Genomic DNA, 22,968 nt, shown 5'->3' on the forward strand with positions numbered 1-22,968 from the left:
TTCCCATACGTACACAACGCTGGAAGAACTCAGCAGGTCAGGCAGCATCCGTGAGAAAAGAGTAGCCAACATTTCGGGCCGAGACCCTTCATCAGGAGTAGGGGGGAAGAGAGGACCGAAGCCCAGTAGTAGAGATAGGGGAGGGGGTAGGGCCTAGAGGCGCCAGGTGGAAAACCAATCAGAGGAAAGATAAAGGGGGAGGGGGAGGGGATAAGCATGAAAGAACTGTAGAGATAAAGAAGCAGAAAGTTGAAAGGGGAGAGAGGCAGAGAGGGACCTGGGATAGGGGAATGGGGAGGGGGAAAGGAATTACCGGAAATTGGAGAATTCAATGTTCATACCATCAGGCTGGAGGCTACCCAGACGGTAGATGAGGTGTTGCTCCTCTAACCTGAGTTTTGCCTCATCATGGCAGTAGAGGAGGCCATGTATGGACATATCTAGATGGGAATGAGAGGCAGAGTTGAATTGGGTGGCAAATGGGAGGTCCTGTCTGTGTCGGGTCTCGCCGATGTAGAGGAGGCCGCACTGGGAGCACCAGATGCAATAGACGACTCCAGCAGACTCGCAGGTGAAGTGTTGCCTCACCTGGAAGGACTGTCTGGGGCCCGGAATGGTGGTAAGGGGGGAGGTGTGGGGACAGATGTAGCCAGGTGTGGGGACAGTGATGCAGCCAGTCAGGATGCTCTCAATTGTGCCCCTGTAGAAAGTCCTTAGGATTTGGGGACTCATGCCTAACTTCTTCAGCCATCTGAGGTGAAAGAGGCACTGTTGTGCTTTTTTCACCACACAGCCAGTATGTACAGGCCACGTGAGATCCTAGGTGATGTGTATACCAAGGAACCTGAAGCTGTACCCCCTCTCAACCCCAGATCCATTGATATCAATATCACCATTATCACCAGCATGTGTTGTGAAATTTGTTAACTTAGCAGCAGCAGTTCAATGCAATACATGATAATATAGAAAGAACATTAAATAAATCAATTACGGTAAGTATGTATATGTATATTGAAGAGATTAAAAATAGTGCAAAAACAGAAAAAATGTATATATTTACAAAGTGAGGTAGTGTTCATGGGTTCAATGTCCATTTAGGAATCGTATGACAGAGGGGAAGAAGCTGTTCCTGAATCACTGAGTGTGTGCCTTTTTTACCCAATGCTTAGCTTTCACCCAAGGTATAAATGTATTTATTATCAGCTCTTCAGTTTGATGTTTGTGGCATTGCATAAATCAGCTGCTGCATTTCTAACATCACAGCAGGGAGTGCATTTCCAAATCATCACTCTCGCCTCCCCCCCCCCCCCCAACCCCTACCACACCCACCAACCCTCCACATATCACTTGGCTATCAAGTGCTTTGGGATATTCTGCAGTTGAGCTGCATCATGGGCACTAGCCTCCGTAGCATCCAGAACGTTTTCAAGCAGCGATGCCTCAGAAAGGCAGCATACATCATTAAGGACCCCCATCACCCAGGACATGCCCTTTTCTCATTGCTACCATCAGGAAGGAGGTACAGGAGCCTGAAGACACACACTCAACAATTCAGGAACGGCTTCTTCCCCTCTGACATCCCATTTCTGATGGACATTGAACCCGTGAACACTACCTCACTACTTTTTCATTTCTATTTTTGCACTACTTATTTAACTTAACTATTTAATTTACTCATGGTTTTTCCATTATTATGTATTGTGTTGTACTGCTGCTGCAAACACAATGGATTTCAGAACATGTACTGGTGATACTAAACCTGATTCTGACTCTGAACCACCGCATAAGTGTGCAAGTGCCTGGTGCCCGTCAGAAAGTTGGGTGAAAAGGCCACCTGGTGGTCAGATTGTGAAATTACACTATTGCATTTGATACCAGCATGTTTTTAATTATAAATTCAAAAGTACAAAGTCTAACGAGGAAGAAAGCCCTGCATAAACAATGGAAATGTAAGTTGAAATTAAGGTGTGGGAAATAAAAGGAGAAATCCTGTAAATATTTAGCAGTCCATTTCTCAGACAGTGCTTGTGAACCGAGAAGCAGAATTAACTAAAAAGATAAAATCTGCAGATGCAAGAAATCCAAGTAACACACACAAAATCAGCAGGCCAGGCAACATCTACAGAAAAAGGGTACAATCGACATTTTGAGCCGAGACCCTTCGACAGGACTGGAGAAAAAAGCTGAGGAGCAGGTTTAAAAGGTGGTGGGAGGGGAGGGAGAAACACAAGGTGATAGGTGAAACCCGGAGGGGGAGGACTGAAGTAAAGAGCTGGGAAGTTGATAGCTGAAAGAGACACAGGGCAGGAGAAAAGGGAGTCTGGTAGAAGAGGACAGAAGGTCATGGAAGAAAGAAAAGGTGGGGGGGGGAGCACCAGAGAGAGGCGATGGGTGGGCAAGGAGATAAGGTGAGGGAGGGAAAAGGGGATGGGGAATGGAGAAGGGGAGGGGGCAATTACCAGAAGTTAAAAAAAAGTCAATGTTCATGCCATCAGGTTGGAGGCTGCCCATACAGAATATAAGGTGTTGTTCCTCCAACCTGAGTGTGGCCTCATCACAATAGTGGAGGAGGCCAATGGATAGACATATCAGAATGGGAATGGGAAGTGGAATTAAAATGGATGGCCACTGGGAGATCCTGCTTGTTCTGGTGGACGGAGCGTAGATGCTCAGCGAAGTGGTCTCCCAGTCTAAGTTGGTCTCATCAATATATAGGAGGTCACAATGGGAGCACCAGACACACTTTATGTCCCCAACAGACTCACAGGTGAAGTGTCACCTCATCTGGAAGGACTGTTTGGGGCTCTAAATGGTAGTGAGGGAGGAGGTGTAGCACTTGTTCCGCTTGCAAGGAGAAGCGCCAGGAAGGGGAGCGATCTCCGCAGAAAGCAGTAAGTGGGGGAAACGTGCTAGGTGGTGAGATCCCGTTGGAGATGGTGGAAGTTGCGGAGAACTATGTGCTGGACGTGGAGGCTGGTGGGGTGGTAGGTGAGGACCAGAGGAGCCCCATCCCTGGTGGTGTGGCAGAAGGATGGGGTGAGAGCAAACGTGCGTGAAATGGAAGAGATGCGGCTGAGGGCCGCGTTGACGGTGGAGTTGACTTTTCATCGGAACAGAATATGTAATGCACTGCTCTCCCTGGCTAGTGCTCGATAAGAAGCCTCAGCACAGGTGAGCTTGCGTTGATACCAGCACCACTTTGAGAAGCCTTTGGATTGGTTCATCATTTAGTCCTCCAGATTATAGATGTAATTCCAAATGTTTGTTAGCTTGCTCAGTAAGTTTATGAGATGCCATCATATCTCCATGCTTTACCCGTTCCTGATTTATAGAGTACATGAACCATGCCGCTAGTGATGAGAACTCCCCAGTACCCAATTCTCAAACATTCATTCCTCATGTGTAGTGGTGGGTTCACGTGAACGTGGAGGATGCCGAGCCCTCAGGATTCATCCTTTCCTTCCGCCACCTTCGAGATCTACTTTCCTGCCATGGTTCATGGGCAGTGATCTCGGGAAATAATTCTGATCAGTAGCTCTAGTCAAGGTGCCATAAGAAAAATGGAATTACACTGGAAAAGATGAAAAAGTATTTATGAGGTTATTATCAGACCTGGCACTTCTGAGTTAGAAGGAGAGGCTGGAAGGTTGGAACTAATTTTTCCGCTGGACCGTAGGAGACTGACGAGGGTAATGGAAGGTTATAAAATCTCGAGGGATATGGATAAGATGAATAGTCATTTTCTCCCCCAGGAAAGCAGAATCCAAAACTAGATATCATAGGTTTAAAGCATGAGGGGGTAGATAGAAGGGTGTCTGAAGGGAGAACTTTTTCCCTACACAGAGGGTGATAAGTATATGGAACAAGCTGCCAGTGGAAGTGGTAGAGGTGGGTACAATTATGACATCTAAAGGACATTTGGACAGATACTTGGGTCGAAAAGATTTAGAGAAATATGTGCCAAGCACAGGCTAATGGGAATAGCTCATTTAGACAAGTCAGTTGGAATTGATGGATTGAGCCAATAGCCTGTTTTCCATGCTATATATAGCTCTATGATTCTTAAATTATGTCGTTGTAGATATTAACTAGTGAGCTGCCCTCTACTTTTCCCTGAATACCACTTTTGCTTCCATCCATCAAGGCAGGTAGAACTTATGAGAGACACTATCAGCCTAAGTCAGACTGTGCATTAGGACTTGAATCTGAAATCCCTGGACTCAGAGGTGAGAGTGTGGCCAACTGAGCAGAAACAGTCATCGCTCAAGGTTGGCTTGGATGTACTGAACTGGAAAATTAATGACAGTATTGGCTAGGTGGGCCAAATGCCCTTTCTCTCCCGTTGCCACATCTGTGTATTTACAGTTCTGTGCTCATATAATAGTTAATGTTTGAGAACAGTGAAGTATGTGCAAATGTCATTGCACTACCTGTGTTGATGAAACTCTGAACATATCCATCTCCTAAAGGAAATTCATTTTCAAAAGCAATCTGCATTCAAAAAAGATAGCATATACAGAAAATGCTAGCAGATTAGGGAATAATGGTTGATAGAAGCAAAGCCAACATTTCAGGTTAATCATTTGTCAGTGGTATTTTGTTTCTCTTTTACAATAGCTGTGTAGCTTGTTTTTTTAAGGCGGATGGAAGGGTTCTCCGCATGGGATAGATTTACACGCAAGAGGACTCTCCTGCCACCTTGTGGACATAAGGATCCTCTTCACCCTAGGGACAGTGCATTGAAATCACCTCTTCTTGCCGTTTGCAGCTCATTTCAAATCTCAAATAAATACTTACAGCAAAAGAGTTATCTTAATTTCAAATATGATTTTTTTAAAGTTCCAGGAGCCCAGCCTTTGCTGAAGTTGCTAAATGAAATTTGGAATTGGAGTTCATTGATTATTATCATGTATACCAAGATACAATGAAAATCTTGTCTTTATACTGTTCCTGCAAATCAATTCATTACACAGTGCATCAGGGTAGTACAAGGTAAAACAACAGCAGAAAACAGAAAAAAAGTGCAGCAGCTACAGAGAAGCTGCAGTGCAGGTAGGCAATAAGGTGCAAGGTCACAACAAGGTAGATTGTGAGGGAAGGAGTCCAACTTACTGTACCCAGCAACAATTCAATAATTTTCTGACAGCAGAGTAGAAGCTGCCCTTGAGCCTGGTGGTACGTGCTTTCAGGCTTTTATCCATTCTGACTGATGAGAGAGGGGTGAAGGGAGATAGTCTGGGGTGGGTGCGCTCTTTGATTATACTGGCTGCTTTACTGAGGCAGTGAGAAGTATAGGCAGAGTCTGTGGAGGGGAGACTGGTTTCCATAATGTGCTGAATATGTCCACAACTTTGTAGGTTCTTGCAGTCATGGGCAGAGCAGTTGCTGTACCAAGCCATCTTGCATCCAGACGGGATGCTTTCTATGGTGAAGCAATAAAAATTGGCAAGATTCAACAGAGACATGCAAGCTACTTTAGCTTTCTGAGGAAATAGTGGTCTTGGCTTGGTATCTACATAGCTGGACCAGGACAGGTTATAGGTAATTTTCACTCCTAGGAACTTGAAGCTCTCATCCCTGTCAATCTCAACACCGTTGATGAAGGCAGAGCCGTGCACACTCCTCTTCTGAAGTAGATGAGCAGCTCTTCTGTTTTGCTGACGTTGAGGAAAAGGTTGTTGTCATGGCACCTTGTTACTAAGCTTTCTATGTCCTTCCTGTATTCTGACTGGTTGATATTTAAGATGTCGTCCACTACTATGGTACTATCTGCAAATTTGTAGATGGAGTTCGAGTGGAATTTGGCAATGCATTCATGAGTGTACAGGGAGTAGAGTGAGGACAGCACCAGCGTTAAGAATAATTGTGACAGTACTACTCATCCTTACAGATTGTGGTCTATTGGACAAGAAGACCTGAAACATCGACTGTACTTCTTCTTATAAATGTTGCCTGGCCTGCTGCGTTCCACCAGCATTTTGTGTGTGTTGCAGAGTGAGCTGTTGACTCCCAGGTCTGAGTTTGCCTGGAATTTATAGCATTGTAGGCAGAGCTGTAGTCAATAAACAATAGTGTAACAGAGGTGACCTTACTGTCCAGATGCTCTGAAGATTAGTGTAGGGCCAGGGAGATGGCACCTGCCATAGATCTGTTTCAGTAATAGTCAAATTGCAGTGGGTTGAGGTTGTCTAGGAGGTTGATGTTAGTACATGCTATGACCAGCTTTTCAAAGCACTTCATAATGTTTGATATTACTGGCTGATAGTTACTCAGTATGTTATTTTGATTTTTCTTGGGTACTGGGATGATAACGGCATTCTTAAAACAGGTGAGAACCTCAGACTGAAGCAGAGAAAGGTTAAAAATCTCTCCAAGTACCCCTGTACTGCGTATGTTAATCAAAATGGCTTCTTTGTTATGCTAACTGGTGAGAGAGTGCTTTTTTCTTGCAGAGCACTCTCAAAGCTTGTTTGGGTTAAAGTTACTGATAACGGGGATTGTATTCATTTGTTAACCAATTGGGTTAGATGTTATTTTCTCTTGTGGGTTAGTGAGCTGTGATTGCGCGGGTTTTTTGGGAGTCGGGAAGGAGACCGCGAGGAAGGCGGATGGGTGCGGCACGGCTGGTCGATCACCGAGGGTGGTCCCAGGTGCGCAGGTCACGGAGGTCGGAGAAGATCGGAAAGTGGTCTGAAGAATCGATGGCTGAGCTCCAACGATGTGCACTAATTGACTGAACTCTGATAAGTTTTGGCGCCTTTTCTGTATTTTCTTGCCTTTCATCTATATTGTATCGTTATTAATCACTTAGTTCTAGTAAGATTTATAGCGTATTCTGTAAACGTACCTGGTGTGCAGTTTGATATTGTGTGTGCGAATTTGTATTAGCGTGTATTTCACAGCATCTTTGGGTGGGTGAATGAATCTTCCCCTAGACATACACCAGCCTGTCGCGAAAGTGTTACACCCCTGTCAGCTGATCTGCTCAGGAGCTAAGGACACAGCCACGGACATCATCCAGGCCAGATGCTTTCTGCAGGTTCACTCTCTGGAAGACTGACCTTATGCTTACAATAATTCAGGTGCATTGAAGGTTATCAGGGTGGGTGATGACATACCAATCTCCCTCTGTACAAATGTTCATAAAGTGCTTTAGGCTCATCTGGAGGGGGTGCACGGTTGGCAGCAATGCTACCTGACTTTGTTTTGTAATCCATTAAAACACGTAAGCCATGCCTCAACTGACAGCTGGTCTGGGACAAGATTTTTGGACTGGTATTGTCTTTTGGCATCTGATTGCTTTAAAGAGGCCTAATTTTGATTTCTTGTAAAGGTCACGGTCGCCTGATTTGAATGCTGCCATCCATGACTTCAGTAGGGAGTGGATCTTGCAGTTTATCCATGATTTCCAGTTTGAGAACAGCTGAATTGTCCTCATTGGTACACAGTCCTTAACACACTTGCTGATGGTGGTGACATACTCATCTTGTCTTTGACCATTGCCAAGTCTACCAACTCAAAGCAGTCACATAGAAGCTTATTTCCTCCATGACTTTGTGTACTGGATCATCAGGAGAAGGAGCACAGCCTTGTGGTCTGAGTTGCAAATGTGTATGGACAGAAAGTGGCCTGTTAGGCACCTTTGATGGTTGTACGGCAATAGCCAAGGGCGATCTGGCACCTGGTGGAACAGGAGACGTACTGGTAGTATTTTGGTCACATTTTTGAAGTTGGCTTGGTCAAAGTCCCCAGCAATGATGAGGAGGGCTTCAGGATATCCTGCTTCCACAGAGTATAGTTCAGTGAGTGCAAGGCTTCACATCTGTCTGAGGTGGGATGTAGACTTCCATCAGGATAGCTAGAGTGAACTCTGTGGCAGCTGGTATGGGCTCTAATCTGGATATTCCAAACTGGAATATTTACCTGATATACACACGAGTTTAGGTTCAGATGGAAGGGGTAAGATGTGACCATGTCAGAGATCTGGCTTTAAACTTTACTCAAGCACATAAAACCCTTCACAATAGCCTTTCTCAGATTCTGCTTTCTCAACTGGAGTGATAATACAACAAACTTTTAAAATCAATGTTGCATCCATTGTGATGAGACTTTAAACCCTATCCAATATAAGCATCTACAGGTCCCCTCACTACAGGGATGTTAAACTGTATCAACCTACATTTCAAGGAGTAGTTTACTTCCTTGCCTAGTCTCTGCAGCTCAGTTTTGCTGCCAATCCCCACTATTTGAGTGGTGTGTACCCCCCTCTCTACCAAGGCAGAGTTTCTTCAGCTGACAAAACAATTTAAACACAATTTATTTTACTTTTTAAATGATGCGCATTTAAATTTAGACAAATAATTTTTGACACACTTGAAACTCACAGAGGATTTCTAACTTATAAAAGATTTCCAAATTACAAAGGACTTATAAAAAACAAAGGATTTCCAAACACAGGTACAATTCTTACAAACTAAAACGACATACCAACAAGTCATAGACAAACAAGACATCTGTCACAAAAACCACAGGCTGAGGAATGAATTCTAGTGCTTCTTTCTGTCCCCCCATGTTTCTGACATTCTCCTTATCATTCCTAACAACCCTAATCCTCACACCAATCAGGAAGGTGCATTACCACCACCTGCTGTAATGGAGTATGACAGGGATCAGATCCTGACTCCCAAACCAGTTTTAGTTGAATAGTTCACTGGGGCCCTACACTACTGAACCAGCCCTGCCTCGGGTGCCAGAATATCCTACAAACTAGGCACCCCTGATCTACCTAATAATTGCCTAAACAACTTCCTCCTCCTCCTTCTTCTTCTTCTTCTTCTTCTTCTTCTTCTGACAATGACTTTTAACGGCAGTTGGCAGTCCCAACTTAAAGGTGTATTGCCATCACTAACTGGACTGGAGTGCGCTATAGAGAGTTGGGAAATAAACCCCCTACTAGTCCTTTATCAAATGAAAACTAAATTAACCCAAAAAGCCCTATAGATTGTAAATAATGAAGGACAATATTGTGAATTAAAGTTACTTCCTTAACTTACTAAAGTTTTTCAATGAGATCTGTCAACCCCCAAAGCTAGTGGTGCAGCCTACACTCGCCTGCTTTCAACCTTATATGCTTCAGATTGTAAAAGAATGTGTTCAACTGTTTCATAATGATGACAACAGCTGTACACCCCCAGAGTGATATTTTCCAACCAGATATAAGGAATAATTAAGCACAGCATCCCCAATTCTGTCGAGTCAATATAATTCCTTCACTTCTTGTCTTACCCCCTTCTCCCATCAATTCAACAGCTTTATTCTGTAATTTCTTTATTTCTGTAAAGGTGTCTCTCCTTATACCCATTGTCCCACATCTTGCATAATCCCCTAATTCTTAGCCTCACCAACCCCTTAGCTTCTGATTTGCTAAGTGGAAGATATCTATTCATAGATGAACTATTAACAGCTTATTTGACCAAACAATCAACCCACTCATTCCCCTCAACACCTCTATGTGCAAGAAGACATGTAGACCAATACTCTGAATGTGAAATAAAGTTTGATGAGCTTCTAGCAGTAAATCCGACCTACTGCTGGAATAACCTGTTTTAAAACTAGTCAAAACAAAAAAAAGAATCGGAACAAATTATAACTTTGCAAGGACAGATTTCCCCCACCCACTCTTATCACAAAATGATGGCAACCAGCTCTGCAGTATATATTGATTAGTAAGGTGTTTCTTTATTGTTACCTGTAATTCACAATAATTTTCCTTAATATATTGATGAACAGACAGTCTCTCAGTCATATCAGGATCCTTGGACTTCATTAAATCATGCAACCTAAAATCAACTAAAGTCTTTGGAAAAAACCACGGTGAGGTTACTGGAAAAGCTACATATTGCATAATCTAGCAAACCCATATTCCTAGCGTGATAAGAACCCAGCCACTGAAAACTAAAAACACTCTTCTTGTGATGTTCCCAACAGTCTTCCAACACATGTTTAACAGGGTGGTCATTCCTCTGCCTCCTTAAATTAATCCAATATGTTAACAACTTCAACCTCCACAACTATAAGGGTCCCATTCTAACTGACATGACCTGCACATTCATCAGGCCAGGGGAATTCAATATTTAATATGGGCCAATGCCAATATGGGCCTCATTGTTTCTCTTGATGAAATCATCGGCCAGTAAGACAAGAGGATGAACAAGGAATATTTGTTAGAAGTTTAACTTCTTAAGTTCAAAAAAGATGACTCTGATTCCTGGAAATATCATGTTTCTGTGCTAGAAAGCTGAGGTTAGCAATAAGCCTCTCGGGTCCTGGAAAGTGACTACGCATCACACCATGCGTTTCCTTGAATTCTTGAAATTTGCCAAGCAGTGAGAGATGAGGACATAGACTGTTTAATTGGGGAACATTGCAGAAGTGCTCAGTTCTCACAGTTTGTTTTTTTTAAATTTTTTAATTAGTTTTTCAAAACATTTTACAAATTAAAAACCCCAAATCCCAATGAGGAACATTAATACAGTGCAAAATTAAGCATACAATAACAATATGCTACAAAGGAAGAGAATTTAACAAAAAAGCACCTAAATTAAAGACAAGTAAGCTTAGTACCCTCCCCAAGCCCCACAACACAAGAAAAAACAACAACTCCAGACCAACCGCAACACAATATAGAGAGTATAAGTCCGGACAGTCAAACTCCCAGACTGTGAATACACTTAGCAACAGAGGATAATAATGCCTACTACCAGAAAAAAAAAGGGAGCTGAAAGCAAGGGACCGAAAAGAAAAAAAAACCCCTAGTCAAGAGGAAGGTTATGAAAGTACTCGATAAAAGGTCCCCAGACCTTATGGAACTTTAGATCCGAATTAAGAACTGAATAATGAATTTTTTCGAGGTCCAAGCAGGCCATAATGTCGTTAAGCCATTGTGCATGAGTGGGCGGGGCAACATCTCTCCATCTAAGGAGGATTAAGCGTCTAGCCAGGAGAGAGGCAAAGGATAGTATTCGGCATTTGGTCGGACCCAGACATAAATCTGTCTCACCCCAAAAACCGAACAGAGCAATTAAGGGGTTTGGTTCTAGGTGCTGATTCAGAATACACGATAACGTAGTGAAGACATCTTTCCAGAATTTCTCCAAGCTAGGACAGAACCAGTACATATGGATGAGAGAGGCCACGCCCCTCTTGCATTTATCACAGAGTGGACTAATGCCAGGGTGGAATTGAGATAGTTTAGATTTAGACATATGGGCTCTATGAACAATCTTAAACTGTAAAAGGCAATGGCGAGCACAAAGAGAGGTTGAGTTAACTGATTTGAGAACTGAGTCCCAGCTCTCCTCGGATAAGGAGATATTTAAATCCTGCTCCCAGGCCATTTTAATTCAGTTCTCACAGTTGCTGGTGGGACATGGCCGGTTTGTGGTATGAAACCTTACTTTCTGACTTTGGAAGTTTTCAGAGTCTCCTCAGTTTGGATAACTCAGACAGGATGTCTGACCACCAATTATGCTTCAGCCTGCTGTTCAAAGGCAATGGTGAAATTGGCCCAAGGTACTTCAGCCAGTACAGGATTCAGGGTGAGTCAGGTTGGTAACAGCAGCAGAACTGAATTATGTGAAAAGTGGATATTTTAAAAAGCTGGATGGAATGGTGTAAATCAGTTCAAGACTGAATGTATCAAGGCATGGTATTTGCAATCAAAATGTAGAAACTGGTGATGTTGAGGGATTAGAGAGAGAAAAAAGATCAGAAATTAATCAGAGTCAATAAGGCCAAACTAAAAGAAAGACTAACAGAGTGAGGGGTTATTACTGAAGGTATTAATTTCTCCTTGAGGCAAAAACAATGAACAAAGCCTCTACCATGTTTAAACAAGGCCTGTTGAGAATGGATATTTGACATACCTCCTTCACAACCGTCTCCTGGTGGTGCTGCTACATTCTTAATATTACCTCTCTGTTATTCCCATTTTCACTTCAGTACTTCAGACTGTCTCAGACTGCACCACAATCTCTGCAGCACTCTGCTGCTTCTGTGTTCATTGCTGTATTTATTGTTTTTTTTATCATTAACATGCATTTGTGAGCTTCATACAAACAAGGAATTTCATTGCACTCTGGTGTCTATGCAGTAAACTAATCTAATGAAGCTTCATAAGGCACTGATGAGGCCTCACCTTGAGTATTGTGTAGAGTTTTGGGCCCCTCATCTTAGAAAAGATCTGCTGGCATTAGAGCGGGTCCAGAGGAGGTTCACAAGGATGATTCCAGGAATGAAGGGGTTATCATTCAAGGAATGTTTAATGGCTTGGGTCTGTACTCACTGGAATTTAGAAGGGTGAGGGGGGATCTCATTGAAACCTTTCAAATGTTGAAAGGCCTAGACAGAGTGGATGTGGAAAGGATGTTTCCCATGCTGGAAGAGTCTAGGACAAGAAAGCATAGCCTTAGGATAGAGGGACGTCGTTTCAAAACAGAGATGCGGAGAAATTTCTTTAGTCAGAGGGTAGTGAATTTGTGGAATTTGTGCCACGTGCAGCTGTGGAGGCCAGGTCATTGGGTGTATTTAAGGTAGAGTTTGATAGGTTCTTGATTGGACATGGCATCAAAGGTTACGGGGAGAAGGCCGGGAACTGGGGTTGAGGAGGAGAAGATAAAGGATCAGCCATGATTGAATGATGGAGCAGACTCAATGGGCCAGATGACCTAATTCTGCTCCTATGTCTTATGGTCTAATCTATAGGCAGCTGACATACCAAAATATGTGGTGATAGAAAGAAAATGTTGGAGATACTCAGAAAGCCAGGCAGCATCAGTGGAGCAAAAAATGGAATTAATTCTTTAGGTTATTGACTGTTCATCATAACGTTTAACTCTGATTCTCTTCACCACCCTCTACCTTCTCTGCAACTTAAAGCAGACTTCCTGTCATTCAAAAGAAAGATCATTGACTTGAAAGACTTTGTCTTACCAATAGCTTGCTGAATATTTCCAGCATTAAGTGATTTAACTTTCTCTATTTGCAAAGACTTGTTTCTGGATTAGTGAAGTCGTAGAAATGAAGCCCTCATGTCAACAAGTATCCCAGGGGTGAAGGGAGCCTGAAATTCTACTTGTAGCAATGCAGGGTAGTCAAATGTATAATGCTAGGGGAAAAAATTCCATAGATTAGTGAAACTGGAAAAGGCAGATACAGTGATGAAGAAATCCATATGGGAATTCAGGGATAACTTCTATACCAAGAGAGTGGTGGGAACATGGAACTTGCTACCACAGCAGCTAAACAGGGAACATAGGGTGCTTAGAGAGAGCCGATCTGCTTCAGAAGTTGCTGGCCAACTTTTATCAATGTGTGATGGTATACTGAAATATGGAATGACAGTGTGATACTCCAGCTGCAGCAAGACAGAGCACAAAGCACTCCAAACGGGTTGTTAGGACAGCCTGGCACGTCACTGGGACTCAACTACCTGACCCTCGAGACGATCTACAATTCTCACTGCCTACTGCATGCTCGTAATGTGATTAAAGACCCATCCCATCCCAGACACTGTCTGTTCAATCTCGTGCCTTCTGGTAGGAGATACAGAAACATCTTAGCCAAGACAGTCAGGCTGAAAAACAGCTTCTTCCCGAGTGCTGTTATGCCGCTGAGTAATGCTGCAGCCCAGCTTGTCAGTGGTCTTTGAGTGCCATGGACCACCGGTCACTTGTTCATTGTAAATATGGGATCGTCGTTCATTTTTAATTAAGCCACTGACTGGAGTAGCACCACAAACTTGTTGTCTTGAGCAATGACAATAAAGTTCTATTCTATTTAAAGTCAGCTAGGTAAGGGCGCAAGGGAAAATAAATAGCTACGCTAGTAACCATTGAGGAGGAATGGGCTTGAATGGAGTATAAAAATGGTCCTGGTTAGAGGGGAGTTTTGAGATGAGAGTGAAGAAAAGAATAGTAGAGGGTGTGGGATATGTGCTTACTTGAAGATGAAAGCATTGGCAGAGGTCTGCAAAAAGGTGGTAAGCACGCAAGAGGACACTATTAACATCAGCTAGCATAGAGACAAGTAAAGAGTCAAGGATACAGGCATGCTTCATAGAGAGAGGAGCTCGGGGGAGGACACGAAGGAGATATGATGAAAGAGGAGTGAAATTCAGCCAGACTAGATATAAACCAGAATGAGACTAGACTTGATAGTGAAGCAAGGTTAAAGGGAGAGATTTAGAGGAAAGTGCAGGAGAAAGTGGTGCAGAAGAAAGTCCAGGAGAAAGGGGTTTAAGCATTGTGAAATGGTGCCCAGCCAGCCAGATTGAATAGTTCCAGGGTAGCCAGCTATGCACAGTGTACACAACACCTTCACCCCTTGGGCTTGAGAAGGCAAAGGTGGGAGACAAGTCAAGGGCAGCAATTAAGTAAGTATGAGTTACGGTTGTTCTGGGGCAAAGGTATCAGAAAAAGAAGTGATATTAAAGGAATGAGGCTTGCTGGGATTGTAAGGCCAAAGACTGACCACTTTATAATCTCACCTACAGCCTTCAGATGAGCTGAACATAGTAAAACAGAGGCCTACCTACTAAATCATCTCCTTACACTTGAAGAAAAGTATCACAAAGTGATCACCCTGGAGCACCAAACTACAACATTTTCAGTCAGTTATTTAAAAGTCACAGATACTTTGACTGTGAGTACTTAGTCAGCCTCATTGCAGTCTAAGGATTAAATAAAAATTCAGTCATAATAAAGGGCTTGATTGATATAATCACAACAATGTTGACAGAAAGAAAGTTTATTTTCCAAATTGTGCATTTGTGGTTTTCAGCCTAATGAATGAAACTAAAAATCAGACAACCCATTCTATGGACTGAATGAATTGTCTGGCGAGTATCAGAAGCTACTACAGCTCCATTGTACTGCTGTGCTGGTGCAACCCGTGATGGCTTCATTCTCAGCTGCGTCTGACTGAATCAATTCAGCATCATTTTGTCATTTTGAAGTCCTGTGCAAAGCAAATAGTCTCTCTGGGCAGCAGCATTGCCCAGTGTGCAGCTGGCAGCCAGCGGATTGGGTGCCTCAGCTCTATCCTCTGCCGTAGTGAAGTTTGTGCTGAGAAACCTGCCCTGAGCTGCAATACTGCAAGGCTACATTCTGTGGAGCGAAGCAAGTCGGTGCACAATGGGTCGCTATCGCAGACAAGGTGAAAGAGGTACACTTGGTATTCAAATGTAGTCTGTGCAAAGCCTTTGTCTTTGATCATGATTTCACAGAATCGTGTGTGTGTGTGTGTGTGAGTGTGTATGTGTGTGTGTGTGTGTGTGTGTGTGTGAGTGTTGCAGAAATGGGAACAACTGTCGGCGAATTCAGTCATATCACTGGGAACTCAGTCATATCATATCACACTTAAAGTGCCATTCGTTGCTAATGCGAATTGAAGTGAAAATACTTCACTCTGAGCAATTTAGCATTTTGAGAGGAATTACTGCTCCATCTTGGATCTCAGATATGTGCAAAGCAGTGCTGTAAATTCATCACTGATCTTGGCTAAGAGCAGAGAAAGCCTCTAGCTCCACACAATGGGCTACATTTAAAAAGGAAGTAGTGGGCATGATATTATCAGTTTTATCCGTCATTGTTCATTTAATGCAGAGGTTTGTAGAATGGAAGTATTTTTCATGTCAACATAGAAATTTGGCAAATGAAGGCTTAAAGTCCATTTAAGTATTTATTTAATCCAGTAGAACTATTTATGCTCTTTGGACCTATGGTAGAGACTTCAGATTAGGGATTATAAATCACATGAACTGAATCACAGTTTATGAACCGGTTTAGGGATTTGCTACTAGCTTCTTGTTTGCTACAACCTGTTTTTAAAATTTTTTTATGGTTATTCATGTTATCTGCCAGGGTAACTGCTATTTTCAAGTGATTCCTGATGTTGTTTAATTAAGCCAGTGAAAGAGCTTGAAGGACAATGGTGAGACAGAAGTAGCATGTGTTTCAAAGCAAGCTTAGCCGCAGCATTTTAATCAGCCTATTCAATGAAATTGGCTCATATATTGTATAGTGCTTACAAATTGTCGGTCTATTTATAATGAAGTGAAAATTCTAATTACGTACTGGAGACTTCCTCTTAAAGACATTGTTGTGAGAAGCCAAATGGACAGTGAGGCTTCTGAAGTAATCCTTAATACGTGTTCTGTAATTTACTGGTTGTCTGCTATTGTATTATGTTTACATTATAACTTCCATGGATCACTTAACTTGTAAATAATTTCAAGCAGTGATTTACACAATGCAATAGATTTTGTGCCAGGAGCATCCAAATTGATGCAAGAGCGAAAGGGAAAAGCATTACAACCTCCGATCCTCACAGAATACCAGAGGATTACTTTATGAAGTGCATTTAGCATTCTAGTGAGGGAATTGGGCCAGCTGATTTGTGCTCAGCTCCTGAAAACAATATGTAGCGAGTTTCCTATCTGTACTTCAGCTGATGACCTGCTGCAGTCATGATCAATAATTAGAAATGTGGTGTGCTCTTCTGAGCAAAGCCAGGAATAAAAAGATATAGAACTTGAGTTCTGAAGAGGGACCACCTCAGTGTGGAAAGTCATTCAAATGGGTGAAAGGTGTTTAACTGCGCTGGGAATTGATGCGAAGGGGTTGTTTCAAGGTTTGAGAGGTGTACTTGGTCTCACCAGCAACGAGAAAATTTAATTCAACCAGCAGTCAGCAGAACTGTTTTTGTGTTCTTTTTTCCTGACAGATCATCAGAGGCAATCTGAAGAGAGAAGATTAACGAAACCCTCTTCAATGTTGCCCCCACCACTCCCACTGACACAACATAGCCACAGGCTCAGAGCACAGAGGAAGCAACGAATCTCACAGGTAAGCTCACCCCTTCAACTGCGTGCTGAGTTTGCATTGTGATCACACAGTACTTAGTGCATTTAGAACTTCACACAGGTGCATTGAGAGCTGGACCTAGGCTGGGAAAGGGGTTGGATGGATGTGTGCGGAGACACCCTGTGAGGCGAGGTGCTGTTCTTATTTTGTCTTGTTTGTAGAGTGTTGACAATTACTGTATATTAATGTAATTCCCATTCCCACCAAATCCCTTCCCCACTTCCATTAAATATCTTCAACACCTTTCAGGTATTCAGGCGACAGGAAGTATTGAAATTATGCAGCAGTATAAAGGTAAAAAAAATCCATATCATAATCATGAAACTCTGGCAGTGGCCAAATATGCTGAAAAGAAACTATCTCTAAGTGAGAAAAATTTACATGAAGATTTGGTTAATTACTTTGGAGCTTAATAACAGAAATAATTGATTTATTAAAGTTACCTGTGGGGAGTTGACTTGCTCTGATATGCTGACCAATTTGCACTTTTGAGTGGAGACCTTGGAGCAAAATGATAATGGGGAAAAAAGGGGGCACCTTGCTTAGCGTTAATGCTGCAATTGATGTGGTGGCATTTGCCGAACTTGGCAATTAGCCTGCACGCAGACATTTCATCACCAGTCAAGGTGACGTCTTCAGTATGCAGTTGCTGGTGTTTCTCTCTGGGAGTGTTTGCACCCCTGCTTGCCTCAGTCCTGATGGCTACCCCTTCAGTTGACCTTTGATTTTCCAACATAGGACATAGAAACATAGAAAACCTACAGCACAATACAGGCCCTTCGGCCCACAATGCTGTGCCGAACAGGTACTTACTTTAGAAATTACCGAGGGTTACCCATAGCCCTCTATTTTTCAAAGCTCTATGTACCTATCCAGGAGTCTCTTAAAAGACCCTATCATTTCCGCCTTCACCACCATTGCCAGCAGCCCATTCCATGCACACACCACTCTCTGAATAAAAAGCTTACCACTGACATCTCCTCTGTACCTACTTCCAAGCACCTTAAAACTGTACCCTCACATTAGCCATTTCAGCCCTGAGAAAAAGCCTCTGACTATCCACACCATCAATGCCTCTCATCATCTTATATACCTCTATCAGGTCACCTCTCATCCTCCACAGCACCAAGAAGAAAAGACTGAGTTCACTCATCCTATTCTCATAACACATGCTCCCCAATCCAGGCAACATCCTTGTAAATCTCTTTTGCACCCTTCTTATAGTTTCCACATCCTTCCTATAGTGAGGTGACCAGAACTGAGCACAGTACTCCATGTGGGGTCAGACCAGGGTTCTATATAGCTGTAACATTAACTCTTGGCTCTTAAACTCAATCCCATGGAAGGCCAATGTACGGTATGCCTTCTTAACCACAGAGTCAATCCGAACAGCAGCTTTGAGTGTCCTATGGACTCGGACCCCAAGATCCCTCTGATCCTCCACACTACTAAGAGTCTTACCATTAATACAACATTCTGCCATCATATTTGACCTACCAAAATGAACCACCTCACACTTATCTGGGTTGAACTCCATCTGCCACTTCTCAGCCAAGTTTTGCATCCTATCGATGTCCTGTTGTAACCTCTGACAGCCCTCCACACTATCCGTAATACACCCAACCTTAGTGTCATCAGCAAATTTACTAACCCATCCCTCCACTTCCTCATCCAGGTCATTTATAAAAATCACGAAGTGTAAGGATCCCAGAACAGATCCCTGAGGCACACTACTGGTCACCAGCCTCCATGCAGAATATGACCTGTCTACAACCACTCTTTGCCTTCTGTGGACAAGCCAATTCTGGATCCACAAACAAGGTCCCCTTGGATCCCATGCCTCCGTACTTTCTCAATAAGCATTGCATGGGGTACCTAATCAAATGCCTTGCTGATATCCATATACCCTATGTCTACTGCTCTACCTTCATCAATGTGTTTAGTCACATCCTCAAAAATTTCAATCAGGCTTTTAAGGCACGGTCCTGGCTCTCAGGATCTTTTCCATCAATTTAGCAACCACTGAAGTAAGACTCACTGGTTTATAATTTCCTGGGCTATCTCTACTCGCTTTCTTGAATAAGGGAACAACATCTGCAACCTTCCAATCCTCTGGAACCTCTCCCAACCCCACTGATGATCCAAAGTTCATCGCTAGAGGCTCAGCAATCTCCTGCCTCGCCTCCCACAGTAGCCTGGGGTACATCTCATCTGGTCCCGGAGACTTATCCAACTTGATGCTTTTCAAAAGCTCAAGCAGAATCTTTCTTAATGTCTATATGGTCAAGCTTTTCAATCCACTGTAAGTCATCCCTACAATCACCAAGATCCTTTTCTGTAGTGAATACTGAAGCAAAGTATTCATTAAGTACCTCTGCTATCTCCTCCCATTCTATACACACTTTTCCACTGTCACACTTGATTGATCCTATTCTTGCATGTCTTATCCTCTTGCTCTTCACTTACTAATAGAATGCCTTGGGTTTTTCCTTAATCCTGCTCACCAAGGCCTTCTCATGGCCCCTTCCGGCTCTCCTAATTTCATTCTTAAGCTCCTTCCTACTAGCCTTATAATCTACTAGATCTCTATCATTACCTAGTTTTTTGAACCTTTCATAAGCTTTTTTCTTCTTGACTAGATCTTCAACAGCCTTTGTACACCACAGTTCCTGTCCCCTACCATCTTTTCCCTAGCTCATTGGAACATACCTGTGCAGAACGCTATGCAAATATCCCTTGAACATTTGCCACAATTCTGCCGTACATTTCCCTGAGAACATCTGTTCCCAATTTATGCTTCCAAGTCCCTGCTTGATAGCTTCATATTTCCCCTTACTCCAATTAAACGCTTTCCTAACTTGTCTGTTCCTATCCCTCTTCAATACTATGGTAAAGGAGATAGAGTTGTGATAAGTATCTCCAAAATGCTCTCCCACTGAGAGACCTGACACCTGGCCAGGTTCATTTCCCAATACCAAATCAAGTACAGCCTCTCCTCTTGTAGGCTTATCTACATACTGTGTCAGGAAACCTTCTTGAACACACCTAATAAACTCCACCCCATCTAAACCCCTTGCTCTAGGGAGATGCCAATCAATATTAGGGAAATTAAAATCTCCCACCACAACAACCCTGTTATGATTACACATATCCAGTATCTGTCTCCCTATCTGCTCCTTGATGTCCCTGTTACTATTGAGTGGTCTATAAAAAAGACCCCTTCCTGTTTCTAACTTCCACCAACAGAGACTCAGTAGACAATCCCTCCATGACTTCCTCCTTTTCTGCAGCCATGACACTATCTCTGATCAACAGTGCCACACCCCCACTCCCTGTCCTTTCTGAAACATCTAAAGCCTGGCACCTACTCTTGAGCCATCCAAGTCTCTGTAATGGCCACAACATGATAGCTCCAAGTACTGATCTATGCTCTAAGCTCATCCTCTTTGTTCACAATGCTTCTTGTATTAAACTAGACACATCTCAAACCATCAGTCTGAGCGCATCTCTTCTCTGTCACCAGCCTGTCCTCCCTCTCACACTGCCTACAAGCTTTCTCCATTTGTGAGCCAACCAACCAGCCCTTCCTCCATCTCTTCAGTTCACTTCTCACCCCCCAGCAATTCTAGTTTAAACTCTCCCCAACAGACTTAGCAAACCTCCTTGCCAGGATATTGGTCCCCCTCAGATTCAAGTGCAACCCATCCTTTTTGTACAGGTCACACCTGCCTCAAAAGAGGTCCCAATGATCCAGAAATCTGAATCCCTGACCCCTGCTCCAATCCTTCAGCCACACATTTATCCTCCACCTCATTCTATTGCTATACTCACTGTCACATGGCACAGGCAGTAATCCTGAGATTACTACCTTTGTGGTCCTGCTTCTCAACTTCCTTCCTAACTCCCTGTAACCTCCACATTGTCCCAGTTAATGTGGCATCTGTCTTGGTCTTAATGTATTCTTAGTCTTCTTGAATTCCTGCTGCATTCTCACGGAATGAGACAATTAATGGAGTCACAGTTAAAAGTACCGTGCTGAAATGCCTCTGTGCCAGGAGCCTGGCGTGAAACCAGCAACAAAGCACCCACAAATTAATTTGGAGAAGATACCCCATTAGGTTTGGTGTTGAGAAATGTGGGGTGTCCACTGAGCACAGAGCAGCTGCCATTTCCCCACAGCTAGAGATTTCTCAGTGGTAACAAGCTGCGTACTTGTGCGGCCAGACAGAGAGATGGAGCTGGCAGCTTCCATCCCAGCCAGTAGCTGGTGCGTGAGAGAGACTGTAGGAGCTGAGTGTTATGTCCCTGCATGGAGCAGCTGCAACAGTCCAAGCAAAGACCAGTCCTTACTGTGTAGCTCTGATCGCCACTGTCTTCCGAGAGACTGCTGCGACTCACCCTAGGCCAGACAACAGCAGCTTTCACTGCCAGCGGTGGGCTTTTCATTGTCACAAGAGCCCCAGTAGAAGGCAGCATTCTGTGTAGGTTTTCCAGCATAGCAGCACACAGCCCTTTCCTTAAAGTCCGTGGTGTGTCCTGTGGACGTTCGCACTGTATGAGCACTACAACACGCTGCACACTGTTGGCACTTGTGTAGGAGCTGACTTCTTACATGGAAACTTGTGAGATCTGCCTTAGTAATTGTTACCACAACACAAAGTCTTTCATAGGATGTAAAGTGTTTTGGGATAAATCAAAATTAGGTTTACTATCACTGTCTTATAAAACTGTATAGTGCAGAAATATAAAAGATGGATCAATATTTTATTGATCCCACAGGAAATAGAGAGTCACAGTAGCATTGCAAGTGCTCAGATATACAAATATACAAATATTAGAAGAGAAGTAAGAAAGAATCAAAAATAAATTACCCGAACAGTCTAACACATATATGTCAAACTCAAGACCCGCGGGCCAAATCCGGCCCACGGTGGAATTATCTTTGGCCCGCGAGATAATATCTAATTACTATTAAAGCTGGCCCCAGTAATCGAAGCGCCTATGGCGTATGATATGGCTAATGCTGAGTTTATTCAGGTACCAGGTTTTCAGGGTTTTTAGTGTTTATTCGGCAGTCTTGCTCGGCAGTCTTCTTCATAAGAAACGGAATTTGTAAAGTGAAACACTTTGTAGTTATAGCAGAGACTGAGACACATGAGAGCAGGCTGAAAAAACGGAGGCAACGAAAGCTGCGTTCGCACGCGTCCGACTGGTCCGGCCCGCATGAAGCTGCATTTTGCTCAATCCGGCCCGTGACCTAAAATGAGTTTGACACCCCTGGTCTAACAGGAGGGGGGAGGTCATCACTTCCCTGACTATAGGTTGACTCATTATAGAGCCTAATGGCCAAGGGTAAGAATAACCCCATACAACGCTCTTTGGAGCAGTGCAGCTGTCTTAGTCTATTAATAAAAGTGCTCCTCTGTTCAACCAAGGTGGCATGCAGAAGGTGAGAAAAATTGCCCAGAATTGCCAGGGTCCTTTGTTCTGCCACAGCCTCCAGTGTGTCCAGTTTGATTCCTATAACAGAGCCAACCTTTTAAATCAGTTCATTGAGCCTGTTGACATCACCCATGTTGATGCCATTGCCCCAGCACACCACTGCATAGAAGATAGTACTGTCGACAAGAGACTGGTAGAACATGTGAGGGAGAGACCCGCATACTCCAAAGGGCCTCAGTCCCCTCAGGAAGTTGAGGCTTCATCCACTCAAGTCTGTCATCCAGGTTCATCCCTAGGTACTTGTAAGTCCTCACCACATCCACATCCTCACCATCAATAGTTAAAGGTAGTAGTGAGGGTTAGTCTTCCTAAAGTCCATCACCATTTCCTTTGTCTTACTGATGTTGAGCTGCAGATGATTCAGCTTGCACCATTTGACAAAGTCCTCCACTATCCTCCTGCCCTCCCTTTATACACACAACTATTGCTGACTCATCAGAGAATTTCTGCAGATGTCATGACGCAGTGCATATCTAAAGTCCAGGGTGTACGGGGTAAACAGGAAGGGAGGTCAATACAGTCCCCTGTTGGACCCCAGAGCTGT

The 22,968-nt window shown here is 43.3% G+C and overlaps 1 protein-coding gene across 8 annotated transcripts in view; it reads left to right on the plus strand.

Moving 5' to 3' along the window:
- nhsa (Nance-Horan syndrome a (congenital cataracts and dental anomalies)) overlaps nucleotides 1-22,968 on the plus strand; it is a 463,259-nt gene that overhangs the window by 368,145 nt on the left and 72,146 nt on the right. For 6 of the 8 annotated variants that reach the window (XM_073045846.1, XM_073045845.1, XM_073045847.1 and 3 more), the window contains one exon: nucleotides 16,783-16,904. In XM_073045846.1, coding sequence (XP_072901947.1) covers nucleotides 16,783-16,904 — 122 coding nt within the window. Of the gene's footprint in view, nucleotides 1-15,077; nucleotides 15,223-16,782; nucleotides 16,905-22,968 lie in introns of those variants that run through there. The other 2 variants (XM_073045849.1, XM_073045854.1) reach the window with 2 other exon arrangements.

This window comes from Hemitrygon akajei, chromosome 5 (assembly GCF_048418815.1).
Source record: "Hemitrygon akajei chromosome 5, sHemAka1.3, whole genome shotgun sequence".
Lineage (NCBI taxonomy): Eukaryota > Metazoa > Chordata > Chondrichthyes > Myliobatiformes > Dasyatidae > Hemitrygon > Hemitrygon akajei.